Source organism: Moschus berezovskii, chromosome 10 (genome assembly GCF_049115385.1).
Source record: "Moschus berezovskii isolate FMDL1 chromosome 10, NW_MosBer_1.0, whole genome shotgun sequence".
NCBI classification, from domain to species: Eukaryota; Metazoa; Chordata; class Mammalia; order Artiodactyla; family Moschidae; genus Moschus; species Moschus berezovskii.
Window position 1 is genome coordinate 39,060,877 of NC_142469.1, and position 16,599 is coordinate 39,077,475.

General features: G+C 35.8%; 1 protein-coding gene across 7 annotated transcripts in view; it reads left to right on the forward strand.

The window, feature by feature from the left end:
• ZUP1 (zinc finger containing ubiquitin peptidase 1) overlaps positions 1 to 16,599 on the forward strand; it is a 43,211-nt gene that overhangs the window by 3,558 nt on the left and 23,054 nt on the right. For 6 of the 7 annotated variants that reach the window (XM_088840595.1, XM_088840593.1, XM_088840594.1 and 3 more), the window contains 7 exons: positions 2,288 to 2,398; positions 4,640 to 4,761; positions 6,925 to 7,093; positions 9,960 to 10,148; positions 10,438 to 10,603; positions 13,977 to 14,128; positions 15,474 to 15,694. In XM_088840595.1, coding sequence (XP_088696721.1) covers positions 2,288 to 2,398; positions 4,640 to 4,761; positions 6,925 to 7,093; positions 9,960 to 10,148; positions 10,438 to 10,603; positions 13,977 to 14,128; positions 15,474 to 15,694 — 1,130 coding nt within the window. The remainder of the gene's footprint in view (positions 1 to 2,287; positions 2,399 to 4,639; positions 4,762 to 6,924; positions 7,094 to 9,959; positions 10,149 to 10,437; positions 10,604 to 13,976; positions 14,129 to 15,473; positions 15,695 to 16,599) is intronic. The other variant, XM_088840596.1, reaches the window with a different exon arrangement.

Here is a 16,599-nt window from a genome sequence, read left to right on the forward strand (position 1 = left end):
ACCAGACTTGTTTCATGTATTGTGAGGCTCTGTTGTTGGTGCATACACATTTAGAATTATGTATCTCTGTGATACTGTTGTTAAGAATAATTTATATATTGTGGATGCAAGTCCTTTATTGAATTTTGCAAATATTTTTTTGCAAATATTTCACAAATATTTTCTCCCAGTCTGAGACTTGTCTTTGCATTCTCTTAACAGTGTCTTTCACAGATCAGAAGTTTTTACTCTTAATGAAGTTTGCCTTATTTGATTTCTTTTTTCATGGGTTGTGCTTTTGGTGTTGTATCAAAACTCTGCCAAACCCAAGGTCACCTTTCCCATGTTATCTTCTGGAAGTTTTGAATTTTACATTTACGTCTGATTCATTTGAATAATTTTTATGAAAGGTTAAGGAGAAGGCATATATTCATTTTTTGAATTTTAATAAATGCTATTTTTCAGAAAGTTTCAGGTTCACAGTGAAATGGAGTAGAAAGTAAGGGAGTACCCAAGTACCCCCGTCCCTATATCCTCATAAACTCCTCCAGCTTTCCACAACCCATGCCAAGTGATACATTTGTCAAAGTCAGTGAATCTGCATTGATATCAATGTCACCCAAAGTCCATGTTTGTATTAGGGTTCACTCTTGGTGATGTACACAGGTTTTGACAAATGTATAATGACATGAACCCACCATTTAGTATTTAGTATCATACAGAATAGCTTCACTGCCCTGAAAATACCCTGTGCTCCACCTGTTCATCCTTCCCTCCCTGTGGACACCGGCTACCATTGATTTTTTTACTGTCTCCATATTTTTGCCTTTTTCAGAGTGTCATATAATTGGAATCATATGCCATGTAGCTTTTTCATATTGGTTTATGTCACTTAGCAATGTGCATTTAAAATTCCTCCATGTCTTTTTATGGCTTAATAGCTTTTTTTTTTTTACATTGAATAATATTCTTTTGGATGTTCCACAGTTTATCTGTTCACCTACTGAAGGTCCCTTTGGTTGCTTCCAAGTTTTGGCAATTACCAATAAAGCTACTATAAACTGTACTGGCTTTTGTGTGGACAGAAGTTTTCAATTCATTTTGGTGAACACAAGGGAATTCGTGATTTTGGATTGGGTAGTAATAGTGTGTTTGGTTTTATGAGAAATTGCCAGACTTTTTCAAAGTGATTGGACCATTTTGCATTCCCACCAGCAGTGAATCAGAGTTCCTGTTGCTCGTGTCCTTGCCAGCATTTGTTGTTGTCAATGATTTTGTTGTTGTTCAGTCACTAAGTCACATCCAACTCTTCGTGACCCCCATGAACTGTGACACACCAGGCTTCCCTGTCGTTCGATATATCCCTGAGTTCGCTCAAACTCCTGTCCATTGAGTCAGTAATGCCATCCAACCATCTCATTCTCTGTCACCTGCTCCTCATCTTTTCCTCAGTCTTTCCCAGCATCAAGGTGTTTCCCAAAGAATTGGCTTTTCATGGTGGCCAAAGTATTGGAGCTTCAGCTTCAGCATTAGTCCTTCCAATGTATGTTCAGAGTTGATTTCCTTTAGGATTAACTGGTTTGATCTCCTTGCTGTCCCAGGGACCCTCAGAAGTCTTCTCGAGCACCACAGTTCAAAAGCATCAATTCTTCAGCGTTCAGCCTTCTTTACGGTCCAACTCTTAACATCTGTACATGACTAGGAAAAACCAGAGTTTTGATCATACAGATTTTGACTATCCAGATTTTGGTCATTCTAATATATATGTAGTGTTGTTTAATTTTAATTTGTAATTTTCTAATAACATCATCTGTACCCAATATCAGCTAGGTCTTGGTCTTATAGAGGTACCATTTCTCTCTTGGGCAAGTTGTACCTGTCTGTCTGCAGTGCTGGTTAATGGATGCAGCTCTTTGATCTTATGCTCCCAACTCGGGCATTTGATCCGTGTCCAGCTTTATGCTGAATGCTTGAATTCTACATATCACCACTTAGTTTGGAGGGTACTGAGAATCCAGCCCCCAAAATCCATACCTAGACTGACCACTACTTACCATTTGATTTTCCTTTCTACTTTTCTTATTTTGACTACAGAGCTGAATCTTTTTTATTAATATTTTCTTTCACTGTAGTGATAAGAGGTTTGTGCTTATGCTCAGTCTTTCATCTCGAAGTAGAAAATTGCTTTAAATCCAACTAAAAAGAGCTTTTACTTAATAAAGTTAGTGAATAGTAGACAGTCTTTGACTTGATGTGAAAAATCTAAAGATTTAAAAATAAAACCAACTAAATTATATCTCTAATACAGACTGTAATCAACTACTCTATGACTGCCCTATGTGTGGGCTCATCTGTACAAACTACCATATTCTGCAGGAACATGTTGACTTGCATTTGGAAGAAAGCAGCTTTGGACAAGGTATGACTATATGTTCAAAGATAAGGATGTTATGATTTAATTTCTGCTTCCTAGGACATTATCTACTTTTTAGATTAGTGTTATAGAGGGGAAGAAAATACACTGGTTAAAAATAAATCTGTCCCTTAAAAAAAATTTTGATACAGCTTCAACTTGTCAAGGATTTTTCACAGAAAAGATTGTAAAGGATTAATTGGTATGACCAACAATTGAATTAGGGGTGTGCATCCAGGGTTTTGACCCAGAACATCAGAAGATAATGAAATGTTGTACCATTTAAAAAATCTTTTTGATTTAAAAGTTGAGGCCATTCTTTCAGCAGCTGGAAGTAATTGAATTTAACATCTTATCAGTAAAAATTGTTTATGAACTCAGAAGCTGCCATATGGCACATGTAATTTTAAAAAGAATGTGAAGTATATGACTTCAAAGTTTTTCAAGTACATTTTCAACTACTTTTCTAGCTTCTTTATTACCACTGATTAGTTTTGTAAGAGATTCTAAAGATTTCTTCTGTTCCCCTATCTTTTTTGCTAGTGGCATTGATTAAGTAATCATGATGGTGCCTTAGAAGTGGAAAGATCCTATATGAGTTTCACAATTCCATTGAAACAAAATATAAAGTAGACCAAAAGAGAAACCAATTGTGTTCTACTGGATATCAGTTTCTTAAGGTACATAGATATCTCCTGTTACTGCAGAGGTTTCTAGTACTCATTATCAGCGATCCTAGTACCAGTTAGTGATGTCCATGGACAGCATTACCCGATCACTCAGCCTAAAACCAAGATGAGAATTGCCGGAGTAAAGATGGAACAGTTCTTTACTGTGTTGATTCTTTACTAATTTCTGTGGAAGAATAACTCTGAAGTTGAGTTTCTTGTAATTCTTTGTTTATGATAAGCTCTGTATGCTGCTGCTGCTGAGTCACTTCAGCCCTGTCCAACTCTGTGTGACCTTATGGACTGCAACCCACCAGGCTCCTCTGTCCATGGTATTCTCTAGGCAAGGGTACTGCAGTGGGTTTCCATGCCCTCCTCCAGGGGATCTACCCAACTCCAGGATCTAACCCAGGTCTCAGGCAGATTCTTTACCACTGAGCCACCAGGGAGATCCAAGCTTTGTATGGGTGCATGAGTTATTCTGTAACCTCCATAGGCTTACACATAGGCTATGTGTACTCCATAGGCTGGAGTCTGAGGTGAATCTTAGTGAATCACTGTAGATAGCCTCATAAGTATGCTGAAAATCAGTTTTGGATTGCATGTTTCTACCAGTAGAAGTGGGGACCAATTAGGAAGAGGTATCAGAGGCTGAGAGATTTGATGGGAAAGAAAGAATATTCAGATACATAATTAAACCATCAAATTGGGAGGTCAAGGAGATGCTAGCCAGAGGGCACTGAATAATGGATGTGTAGGACGCTGGGTCCGGAGAAGGCAATGGCAAGCCACTCCAGTACTCTTGCCTAGAAAATCCCGTGGATGGAGCAGCCTGGTAGGCTGCAGTCCGTGGGGTCGCTAAGGGTCGGACACGACTGAGCGACTTTACTTTCACTTTTCACTTTCACACATTGGAGAAGGAAATGGCAACCCACTCCAGTGTTCTTGCCTGGAGAATCCCAGGGACGGGGGAGCCTGGTGGGCTTCCGTCTATGGGGTCACACAGAGTCGGACACGACTGAAGTGACTTAGCAGCAGCAGCAGCAGGACGCTGGGTAGAGAGCAAAATGGGCAAGGTTTACTATTTGCTTGAGGTCAGACATTAGGTTATGATCTAATATCTGTACTTTGCTCACTTGTTTTTTTATTCTCTTAATTATTTCCACCCTCCCCGCCCCCGCCCCCAAGTTTTTCTCTTAAAAACCAGTCTGCCTTGTATGTATTAATGAGGGATAGCACTCTAGGGTGCTACTTAATTTCTCTTAAGTTCTGGTTTCTTCAATAGATAATACTACTTAACTTCCTAACTGTTATGCAGATCCAAATGAGATAATTAATGATATTTATGAGAAGTGTTTGTCACAGTCTAAACACTCAGTGAATATTAGTGATGAAAGTGGAGGTTGTACCCTTACAGAGGCAGTTTAAGGTCTGCTGGATTTGTACTCGGTGTTTCTGTGACATCATAGTCATGAATAAATGGCAAAATAATAGCCTTTATTCTGTTTAAAAAATATGTACTAACATATAAGTGAGCCTTGATTTGTCTTTTATTCTAAACATTAAAAATATATAATAGGTGTGAATAGAGTCCAGTGTTCTAGAGATCTAGAGTTGGCTCAACAGCTTCAACAAGAAGAAGACAGAAAGAGGAGATCTGAAGAATCAAGACAAGAAATGGAAGAATTTCAGAAGCTGCAGGTACAAAGATTAATAATAGTTATATTATTTTGGTTTAGTTAGAGTTCTTATTTTTCAAACATGCTGTTAAGACTTCAGCCTATTATTTTTGTCTTTATTATAATACAAAATATTTTTTACATACATTTTTTATAGTTTTTAACAGCCACCATTCATAAGTATACATTTACATACTAGAGTAAACACTTCTTATAAAGCGGCAGTCCCCAACTTTTTTGGCACCAGGGACCAAGACAGATTTTTCATGGACCTGGAGTGGCAGGGGGAATGGTTTCAGGTTGATTCAAGTGCATTATGTTTATTATGCTGCTGCTGATCTGACAAAAGTTTCAGACAGTAATGCAAGTGATGGGGCTGCTGCTGCTGCTGCTAAGTCACTTCAGTCGTGTCCGACTCTGTGTGACCCCATAGACGGAAGCCCACCAGGCTCCCCCGTCCCTGGGATTCTCCAGGCAAGAACACTGATGGGGAGCGGCTATAAATACAGATGAAACTTTGGTCACTCACCTACTGTTAAACTCCGGCTGTGTGGCCTGGTTCCTAACAGGTCATGAACTGGTACCCATCTGTGGCTCTGGGGTTGGGGACCCTGATGTAAAGTATCTTACAGTCTTCCATACTCCATGAAGTTATTTTAGATTTTTTTTTAAACAGCAGCAGAAGAAATGGAAACAAAGAGTGCTTATGTAGCTTAACTTGTTCAGGATTGGGCAGTATTAAATGGTGAAGCCTACTTTTAAACCTGTGTTAATGGAGAAAACTAAGAAATTGAGACTCAGAATTTTAAATGTATAAATACTTACAACAGAAACTTAGAATTAATGTCTCCTGAGTCTTAAATTCTTTTAGTGACTGCAGTTCAGGAATTTAGAAAGAAGCATTTTTAATGGAAAATGCTTTTTTATGAAGTTTGAGCCTATCTTAGGTGAATGGTAGTATCTACTGAACTAAACTGGTAGCTTCTTTGTATTTTAACAGCTTATTCTACTCTTTTCAGTCCTAACTTGCTATAGACTATGTAGTTATTTGCTAATAATGCTCATACGTTTTAAATGTTCTTTTTCTATGTGCTTAATGTGTGAATAAAAAGGGTTTATGAATGAATAGGTTTGAAAATGTTCAATTAAACAGGTTTATGTACCTGATGTCTTCTTAAAGCCTTTAGTATACTAATATGCATTGTGCATATCATAATCTTCCTGAACTTGTTTGACCTCTAACTTTTTTTCCTCTGATTTCTTGCACATGGCTATTCTTCCTTTAGAATATCTAATTTAGACTATTTTTCTCATCCATGGTTCGTGTATTTGCATAATTATTTTCCTACCAAGATTCAGAGGAGAAAAAAGTTGACTTTTCCTATATCTTCTCTACCTTATATTATCATACAAAAGTTTTCAATGTTTACGGGAGTATAAGTTTATTATGTAACTTTGCAGGTTAGTTGTTTAGATCTCAGAAATATTTTTGTAGGGGCTGTTTTAACATATTATTTTAGATTTTCTGTCAGTGTGCAAAAACATAGTTCATTTACTGCATAGAGTGAATACCTGAGTGAATTGTGGATTAAGTAGGCCTTACTGAACTGAACTGAACTGAGGAACCAAGTAACAAGTACAGGTTCCTTGACAGGTTGTCTTGAAAAAAATGAGCAGTATAGTCAGAACTCATCTGCTTTCACATTACCATTAGTAGGAAGATTGGATTCTTTACTTTTCCTACTTCAAGGAAAACAAGTCTTGCCATGATGGTTGTTTGTAGAGAAAGGCTGTTGTTAACTCAGGGATTTTTTTGTTGTGTGATTATTTTTCATAAAAATCTATAAATTGACTCAGATTTAGAAGTCTATAAATCAGAATGTTTCGAAATATATTTCCAGATATATAAAGTAGTGGGAAAGGTTGGGGGCGGGAGGAGAAGGGGACGACCGAGAATGAGATGGCTGGATGGTATCACCGACTCTGTGGACATGAGTTTGAGTGAACTCTGGGAGTTGGTGATGGACAGGGAGGCCTGGCGTGCTGTGATTCATGGGGTCGCGGAGAGTCGGACACGACTGAGCGATTGAACTGAACTGAACTGAACTGAAAGTAGTGGTAAATTTCTCACCTCATTGATGTAAAGGGACATAAAAATTAAGTCATTTGTTTTTATGTTCAATAGAGACAATATGGTTTAGATAATTCTGGAGGGTACAAACAACAGCAGCTACGAAATATGGAGATAGAAGTAAATAGGGGAAGAATGCATCCATCTGAATTTCATAGAAGAAAAGCTGATATGATGGAATCACTAGCTATTGGTATTGATGATGGAAAAACAAAAACGTCTGGTGAGTATTTAAACATCCAAATCATGGTTTTAATATTACATACATCACTATAGTATTATTTGAATCGTGCTTGATTTTCACAACCCACAGTTTATATAGTTTTAGTTGAGACCATGTATTCAAATAATTTTTTTTGTGTTGTTTTAAAACTCCTGAGCTTTTATTTTTATAGTAAATGATTCACTTTTATCTTGTATCAATTTACTTGACATTTGAAAACGGACCTTTGAGAATAGTTTTTATTGAGAGCTTACTATTTTCCAGACAATTGCTGTCTAGTAGAAAGTAAGTGAACCACATAAATAATTTTAAATTTCCAATAGTCACATTAGAAAAATTAAAAAAAGACTAGGTGAAATTAATTTTAATATTTTTCCAGTATGTCCAGAATATATTTCAGTGTGTAATCAGTATTAAAAATTATCAGTGCAGTATTTTGCAGTCTTTGTACATTCTTTAAAATCCAGTGTGTATTTTAGTTTGCAGAACATCTGAGTTTGGACAAGCCACATTTCAGGTGTTCAGATAACCTTATGCAAATAGTTTCTGCCATATTGTTCAGTATAGTTTTAGACACTAAGACCTTTATATATATATATTGTATCATGTAACTCTCAAAAGAAAAATTTTGTGTATTAGATTTTTCAGGATGAGGAAATTGTGACTTAGTGAGGTTAAATTACTTTCCTGAGGTAAGCTTGGGCTTCCCAGGTAGCGCTAATGGTAAAGAACCTGCCTTCCAATGCAGGAGACATAGAGATGCAGTTTAAATCCCTGGGTTGGGAAGATCCCTGGAGAAGGACATGGCAACCCACTCCGGTATTCTTGCCTGGTAAATCCCATGGTCAGAGGAGCCTGGAGGGCTACAGTCCATAAGGTTGCAAAGAGTCAGACATGACTGAAGCAAATTAGCACAAGGTGAGGTTGTGTAGCTAGTTACTGGCCCAGTTGGTATTCACAATCAGATCTGCCTTGTTCCAAAGAATGTATTTTTTCCTGATATTTTCCACATTTAAAAAAAAATATCTGTTAGTATAGTTAAAAAAGATTATATGGAAATAGCTTTGTTCCAGCCACCCAATTTTTATGAAATTTAATGTTTTTAAGCTGTAAAACCTTTTATATTTATTTTAAACCCCTCGTGTACCCCTTTTTGATTTCTAATTTCTCCTCCTCCACAAAGGGAATCATTATCCCGAATTTGGTATTTATCAATCTCATGTATGTTTTAGTAATTTTATCTTGTATGTAAGTTTCCATAATAATATATAATCTTTTATATTTTAAACTATGTGTAAGTTGGTGTACAGTATGTGTGCTCTGATTGGATTTGCTTAAATATGTTGATTCTTTAACTGTGCTGCTTTCACTTTGCTGAATAGAATCTGCTTTTATGAGTTACATTGTTTCCAGTGTTTTATTCTTAAAAATTATGAACAGGTTTCCTCCTCAAAAGTTTCTCTAACATCCAGACTAGAAATGCTAGATTAAAGGGCATTTGCATAATTAATTTCATTAAGAGTATTATGAAGTTGTTTTCTAGAATGGTTGTAACCTCCATTAGGTCATTGTGTTTTGACTCATACTTTATATTGTGACTCTTTTAAGTTTTTGCCATTTAATGGTAAGATGCATCTCTTAATTGTATTTCTCTGATGACTCCTGAGTTTGTTTCTTCTGTAAATAACCTAGTCCCTTTTCTCGTCTCTGTTGGGTTGTTTGTCTTTTTCTTATTGATTTTTGGCAGTCCATTAAGTATTCAAGATATTAATTCTTCATTGATGATATGAGGAGCATTTTTCTTCTTCAAATCTATAATTTGCCTTGAACCCAGGTCTCCCGCATTGCATGTGGATTCTTTACCAGCTGAGCCACATGGGAAGCCCGAGAATACTGGAGTGGGTAACCTATCCCTTCTCCAGCGGATCTTGCCAACTCAGGAATTGAACCGGGGTCTCCTGCACTGTAGGCAGATTCTTTACCAACTGAGCTATCAGGGAAGCCCAAATTTTGTATATGGTGTCTTTAATTAGGCAGAATTTTAAATTTGAACGTAATTAGATTTCTCAATCTTTCCCTTTACTTGTGTCTTAAGTGTCTTATTTAAGAAATTCCTCCATCTTTGATATCATAAACATATCCTTTTATATTGTCTTTAAATATTTATACTCTTAAAATGGATAACCAGCAAGGACCTATTGTATAGCACAGGGAACTCTGTTCAATATTATATAATAATTGTAATGGGATAAAGAATTTGAAAAAGAACAGAATTATAACTGAATCACTTTGCTGTATACCTGAAACTATCGCATTGTTAATGTTAATCAACCATAATCAATATAAAATAAAAAGTTAAAAAATTATATATAATTTTGTGTATATATATATATGTACATAAAAACAATTCCTTCATGTAGATCTTGGTATTTTTTTTATGCCAACTGGAAATAATTATATCACATAAAAATCAACTCACTGTGATAAACCATAATGAAGTTTTTAAATTGGGAGCAAATTGATTAGAACTGAGCTTCAGAGAGAATGATGTCCAGCAGAATGTATAGTAAAATGGAGAGATAAGAACATTCAGCAGTGTACTTTTATGTGCGAGGCCCTGCAGATGCAGAAATGAAAAAAGCAAACAATTTCAGTTCAGCGTAATAAGTAATATGCTAGTGTTGGGAACCTTGCATTGTGTAAAACAAGCAGGACAGTGACATAGACTATGTCAGTAAAAAGGGAGAAGACGGAACCGGCGGGATTTACAAGTGCCCTTGAGAAAGAGATTGATGCTGGAAATGTATGAGACAGCCACAGAAGGGTGATACCCTTCTAAACCTTCGAAATCTCTTTTCCACTTTAGGAATTACGGAAGCACTTTATAGGTATTATCAGAATGCTGCCACAGATGTGAGGCGTGTGTGGCTTTCTGCAGGAGTGGATCACTTTCACTCATCTTTTGGTGATAAAGGTTGGGGTTGTGGTTACAGAAATTTCCAGATGCTGCTTTCATCATTATTGCAAAATGATGCTTATGATGATAGCTTGAAAGGTATGTGAAATACAGACTCTGAATTTACCATCTAATGAAGTACATACGATGTGGAATGAATTAATATATAGTATGCTTATTAAAATTAATAGCTTTAATAAACATTATTTTAGTGGATATTTGCATTAAAAATCTTCATTCTGGTTGTAGGAAGAGAAAATGATATAGTAGATGTCAGAAATAACTGTCTTAAAAATGATAGGTTCTTGTAGAATATATGATGTACTGCTAAATATTATTCCGTACTTTAGTAACTGTCTTATTACATGTTTTCTTTGTATAATTTTAGGTATGTCAGTTCCTTGCATTCCAAAAATTCAGTCTATGATTGAAGATGCATGGAAGGAAGGTTTTGATCCCCAGGGTGCCTCTCAGCTTAATAACAGGTTACAGGGAACAAAGGCCTGGATTGGAGCATGTGAAATATATACCCTTCTCACCTCCCTAAGGATTAAGTATGTACCTAAAAAGCCAAGTTAATGTTATTGTCATATCTAGGAAGATTTTGTTGTTTGTGTTTTTTATCAAAGGGATAGTTTATAAAAATAAAATTTAAGTAGCATTTATAAAATGAAAGACTTAAAATGAAAATCAACCACACATACCCTGTTTCTTGCTCTTCTCTATTCTCAAGTCTTATTTCTCAGAGACGGCTGTCACTTTCATTGTTTTTAAATAATATGCTTTCATGGCTTTTTCTTGGTTTGTCAGCTTTAGACATTGTTGCATCCTTATATCTCCCACCTGTTTCTCCTCACTTTTTATAATACGGTTAAATCTCAGTTTTTATTAAGTTAGAGTCATAACTATGTAAATATTATTCACTAATGATTTTATATCTTTCCTGAAAAGCTTTTTAAAGTTTTCCTTAAGAATTGCCTTACCTTTTCCCTTTTACTGTTTGTATCATGGTCAAGTTTTTGCAGAAACTCCACTTAAGTAATCTGCTGCTGCTGCTGCTAAGTAATCTGAGGTACTCCTTATTCCTGGAGACGTTTTTCTTAAAGCCAATTGTCCTCTTCTCTAGTCTGGATTGTTTGCTTCTAGATCCTTTCCATAGCTCTAATTGTGTTGCATTTCTTCACTCTGTTGAATTGGATCCTGGATTTTTTCGTGGGTTCCATGTCTTTCTTGTCTTTTTGGATTATTCTTTTTACTTGAACACTTCCTTTATTAGCTTCCTAAGAAAGGATGCCTAGTCTTATTACTGAGTGATAGTTTGTGTTGCTATATTATTCTTAACTCAAAATCATTTATGGATCAGATTAAGTTGTTCCTTTACTGGCTTCTAACAATCAGTATTACTTAATGAGAAGGCAAGACATACCTGGAGAATCCTGTGGACATAGGAGCCTGGTGGGCTACAGTCCATCGGGTCGCAAAGAGTTGGATATAACTGAGGGACTAAGCACATAGTGGTTAAGAGCTTAGACTTTTTGAAGTAAAATTGCCTACAACTGATTCTAGCTCTCTGCTTAATAGCTCTATGACTTAGCTTGTTTGTATCCTAGTTCCACCACTGAAAAAAGAATATATAAATAGTGACTACTTCATAGATTTGTAGTGATAATATAGTGCTTAAGACTGTGACTGGCATGTAGTAAGAGCTTAAGGGTTCACTGTTGTTTGATGAGTATGATCTCTGTTTTCTTTATTTTTCTTTCTGGCACTCCTGTTTGTTGGCCCCTGAACATTTTTGACTTTTTGAGTTCACTGGTCGTGTCTCACTTTTTCATCTTTGCCTTTTGTTTTACTATCTGGATTCTCAACTTTATCTCCTCACTACTCTTGAAATTTTTATTTTAACAATAATGTTTTTCAATTTTAAGGAGTAATTTCATAGCATCATAGCCTTTTATGGTTGTAAAATTTTTCTATTCCTTTCATTTTTCTGTTTCCTCCGTGTTAAATTAGTTTCATGTCTATTTATTTTAGTCTGTTCGTTTAGAAGTACTTCTAACTTTTAAAAATCCTTACTGTTTCTCCTAAAGTGAAGAATGAAGCACTAAACAAGCTGATCGGCAGTCCTGTAGGGTTTCATGGAGCTTGCAGTTGAGAAAACTTCATTTCTTAGGTGGAAGTTTGCTGTGTGGTTGGGGACTCTCAAATATTAGTATAAGAGAGAAATCTTTTCTCAGAGTCCATTCTTGCCTATAGTTCCTCCATCAGGAGAGGTGAGGAGTTAATTAGTGATTTGCTGTACTTATTCAACCTTCCAATTAATCTATGTTTTCAGCTTCAGTACTGTTCTACCCAATACCTGGTATTCATTAAACTTCTGTCCTCTTTTGGGTTTTAAGAAAGTTGTCTCTATTTCTTTGCCTTCACTTTTATGTTTCCTCTCTGCTGTTATCCATTTTCCAGAAATGTGTGCCAGTTTCTTGTCAGTCCCTATTCTCTTTCTCCATAGGTGTTTAAATCATTTTCTTCTTCAGTATTATGTTGTTGGGCTTTCAAGAGGCATCAGAGATAAATGCTTATGATCCTCTTTGATAGAAAGTTTGCCTTAAGCTTCATGACTGTATATTTCCTTTTATGTTTGTTTCCAAGTCATTTTGCCAGTGTTTTACGTCATTTCTATATATGAGTTATATTCAGAGATAAAAATACTTCTTAAATTTTAAATAGAAAAATGAATGTGTGTATAATACTTTCTTGAATTATTAAATTCAAAGGATTGTTTTAATGCCCTTTAAATTTTTCTTCTTTTCCTTTTTGCCAGTCTCTTCACACCTTCAGATTATTTATACTATATCATGTTTTGAGCTTTTAAGTAATTTTTAAGAAAAGGAAAATTTTTGTTTAAAGTACCTGATATATCAAGCTGTTTTCTTGGTACCTGAAATAAATTAGTTCTTTGTAAAGCCTTTTTATTACTATACCCTGAATTTGTTTACTAGTTATTTAAATGTCTTCCTTTTGCTCTCTATGAATTTATCCATAGAATACTATTCAAATTCTAAATCTAAACCTGTAGTCAACTGCTAACCCAAGATCACTGTTCTTACTTTTTGATAGCTTTTCCTGAAGTTCATTTCAATATTTAAAGCTCAGGAAGAATCAACTGAAAGTTATCAACATTAAACTTGCTGAGGCTGAAGATAGCAACTAGGACAATGTGGGTGTATTTGGAAACTTTATGGCCAAGAAAGACAAGAATAGGCTATCTGTGCTATACTCTAAAGTGAAAATAAAGCTTTTAATTGTTTTTCCTTTCCCTTGTACTCAACCATTTTAAAATAGTTGTTGAGAAGTGTAAATAATGCTCCTGGTAATTTGATTTATCCATGATTGACTTCCTCTTGAGGAAACAGTGCCAGCATGGTCTGTTGCCAAATAGTAGGTAGGTAGATGTGTAGATGGGGGTACACACAGGTTTTCTGTGATCTTTACAGGTATTCTTTTCTTGTCTATTATTGAAATTTGAGAAAACTAACAGGAAAAATATTTAGGATATTTTTGATAGCTCCTTATGGCTGCTGAGGAATTAAAAATCAACTTCTAATTAATCAGCAGGTTTAGAGACTTTAGAATAAAAGTTCCCATGTCTCAGGTTATATGTAGACTCTTTTAAAATCAGGTATGATCCTCATTTACTACAAAGGGTGATTTTCTGTGTGAGAAAATTTTTGTAACTTTGATAGCTGTCATCAACCTTAAGTTATTTAAAGAATTTCCTCCTAAAATAACAGTTTTCAGATAAATAATAAAATTTTATTTCTTAGGAAAATAATGATGAAATAAAATTAATTTAAAATGTTTGCATTTTACAACTCCATTAATAAAAAATTTTTAAAATATTTTCTAAATACTCCATTTTGTCAATAGGTGCCGTATTGTTGACTTTCACAAGTCAACTGGTCCTTTGGGTACACACCCTCGCTTATTTGAATGGATATTGAGCTACTATGCTTCAGAGAGAGAAGGAAGTCCAAAAGTAGTGTGTACATCTAAACCTCCTATCTATCTTCAGCATCAAGGTTAGTATAATTTATAGATACTGAGTATAACTTATAAGATGATTTATTTACATAAGACAGCTAATTAGCTTTTGCTTTAGGGTATGTTAAGATTCTGGAGAAGGCAATGGCAAGCCACTCCAGTACTCTTGCCTAGAAAATCACATGGACAGAGGAGCCTGGTGGGCTGCTGTCCATGGGGTCGCTACTAGTCGGACACGACTGAGTGACTTCACTTTCACTTTTCACTTTCACACTTTGGAGAAGGAAATGGCAACCCACTCCAGTGTTCTTGCCTGGAGAATCCCAGGGACGGCGGAGCCTGGTGGGCTGCCGTCTATGGGGTCGCACAGAGTCAGACACGACTGAAGTGACTTAGCAGCAGCATGTTAAGATTCTGATAATGAGAGAAGTATAGTGACATTACTCTGATTTTTAGAGCTATATCGTCATCATAATACATTGCAGTAATGGATGATATGCTTGATATCTTTGGGGCTACCTGATTCAGGACTACCTCTTCCTTTATTGTTCATCGTTAATTTTTTTCAGGGCGTTACCTCACTTCCCTGACCACCCTTTAAAATTTTTTAGCTCATTATGCTGTCCCTCTCTAGCACTGGTATTTCCTTTCCCTCTGCCCTGCATTATTTTGCTTTAGCTAACATATATAGACTTTACTCATTTACCTTGTTTATGGAGTATTTCTTCCTATTAGAATCTAAGCTCCATGAAAGCAGACGTGTTTGTTTTGTTTGCTTTTGTGTCACTAACTGCCTGGAACAGTGCCTGATGTATGAGTATTTTATGAAATTTGTCAAGTGGATGATTTGGATTGACAGGAAGAAGAAGTAAATGTTAGGAATTTCGTTGTTTAGGGTATAAGCTATAAAGTTTAAGCCCTTCCCATTGAAATTCTCTTATATATAAATTAACTTCTGTTTACCTTTTGGAACCATGAGTTTTTGTTCCCCAGCAGTTAAATCTCGAATCCTTTATCTGAGATCACTTGAATAAAAAGGACTATGGGATTAGGAAAGGAAACTAAAATATTTGGCATTTGGCATAGTATAAGTAGAATATTTTGCCGTGAAGCCTTTGGAAAACTAAAATTGAATGAAAGAAAACTGGAGGTTAGGAAGTAGAACTAAAGTTTTGTGTCTGAGAACTGAAAGAACTCAGATAACCAATATGTCAGAGGGACTGACTGTATTTATAATCGAAACACACATAAAAAGTATATATAGGGTGTCTATATGTGTGTGTGTGTGTGTGTGTGTGTATAGTGACTTACACCTGTATGTAGCTGCTCAAATAGGTATCTCTCTCACATTTATATATGTACTCGTTTTTGATTTTTCTATAGGCCATAGTCGAACAGTTGTTGGAATTGAAGAGAGAAAAAACCGAACATTATGTTTACTAGTATTTGATCCTGGATGTCCTTCTCGAGAAATGCAGAAACTCTTAAAGCAAGACATGGAAGTTAGCAGTCTCAAGCAACTGCGGAAGTTTGTGGGGAATTTAAAACATAAGCAATACCAGATAGTGGCAGTGGAAGGTGTGCTTTCTTCAGAGGAGAAAATTGTAAGTATCTAAATATTTTTCATGTGATGCTTGGACAGGATGAACTTCAGTGTAAAATTTTAAGTTAAAGATCAGTGTTTTTCCTTTGTAACTCCTAACACCTCATTCTTCATTCTGTAACATTAGATTGGCAAAGATAACGTTGTTGTTCACTACGTCATTTAATTCCAGAATGGACATCTTTAAATTTCAGATGATACCCAAATACTGTCAAATACTTTGCTCAGAGCTTCATAAAAATATTTAATTTTATAATACATAATTTAACTTTGATTATCAAGGGAGGGATGAAAATGGCAACAGTATGATAAGAAAGTCTAACTTAATCCAAGGAGTTCCAGCTCATATTGGTCTTAGTTGATAAAACGTGATTCTAGAGATTCCTGAGGCTCTGTGTTAGACACTTATATATATTGGATGTACTATTGGAGATATAATTATCACACTAATGAGAGAGTGAAGTAATCTTAGGGACGTGTTTTTCTTTCAGATTCAAGAACTGTTCATACACGTAGTACTTACTGGATATATACAGTTCCAGAAATTAATTCCAGTAGTGTTGCCTCTTTATCCCTTGCATTTGAGTGATGAGCAGTACATTATAGAAAAATTCCTAGGCAGTGGAACCCCTCCGTTTGTATAAACAAGCTATATGGTAGCATATCAAGTCTAGAAATGCACAATTCTCTAATCTTGAAGAAAAAAAGTCCCTATTAGAGTACTCCACATTTGTTTCCCTCTAAAGAGAGAAGGGCTTCTCTTATGGCTCAGCTGGTAAAGAATCCTCCTGCAGTGTGGGAGACCTGGGTTCAGTCCCTGGGTTGGGAAGATCCCCTAGAGAAGGGAACACTTACTCACTCCAGTATTCAGGCCTTCAGAATTCCGTGGACTGTATGGTCCGTGGG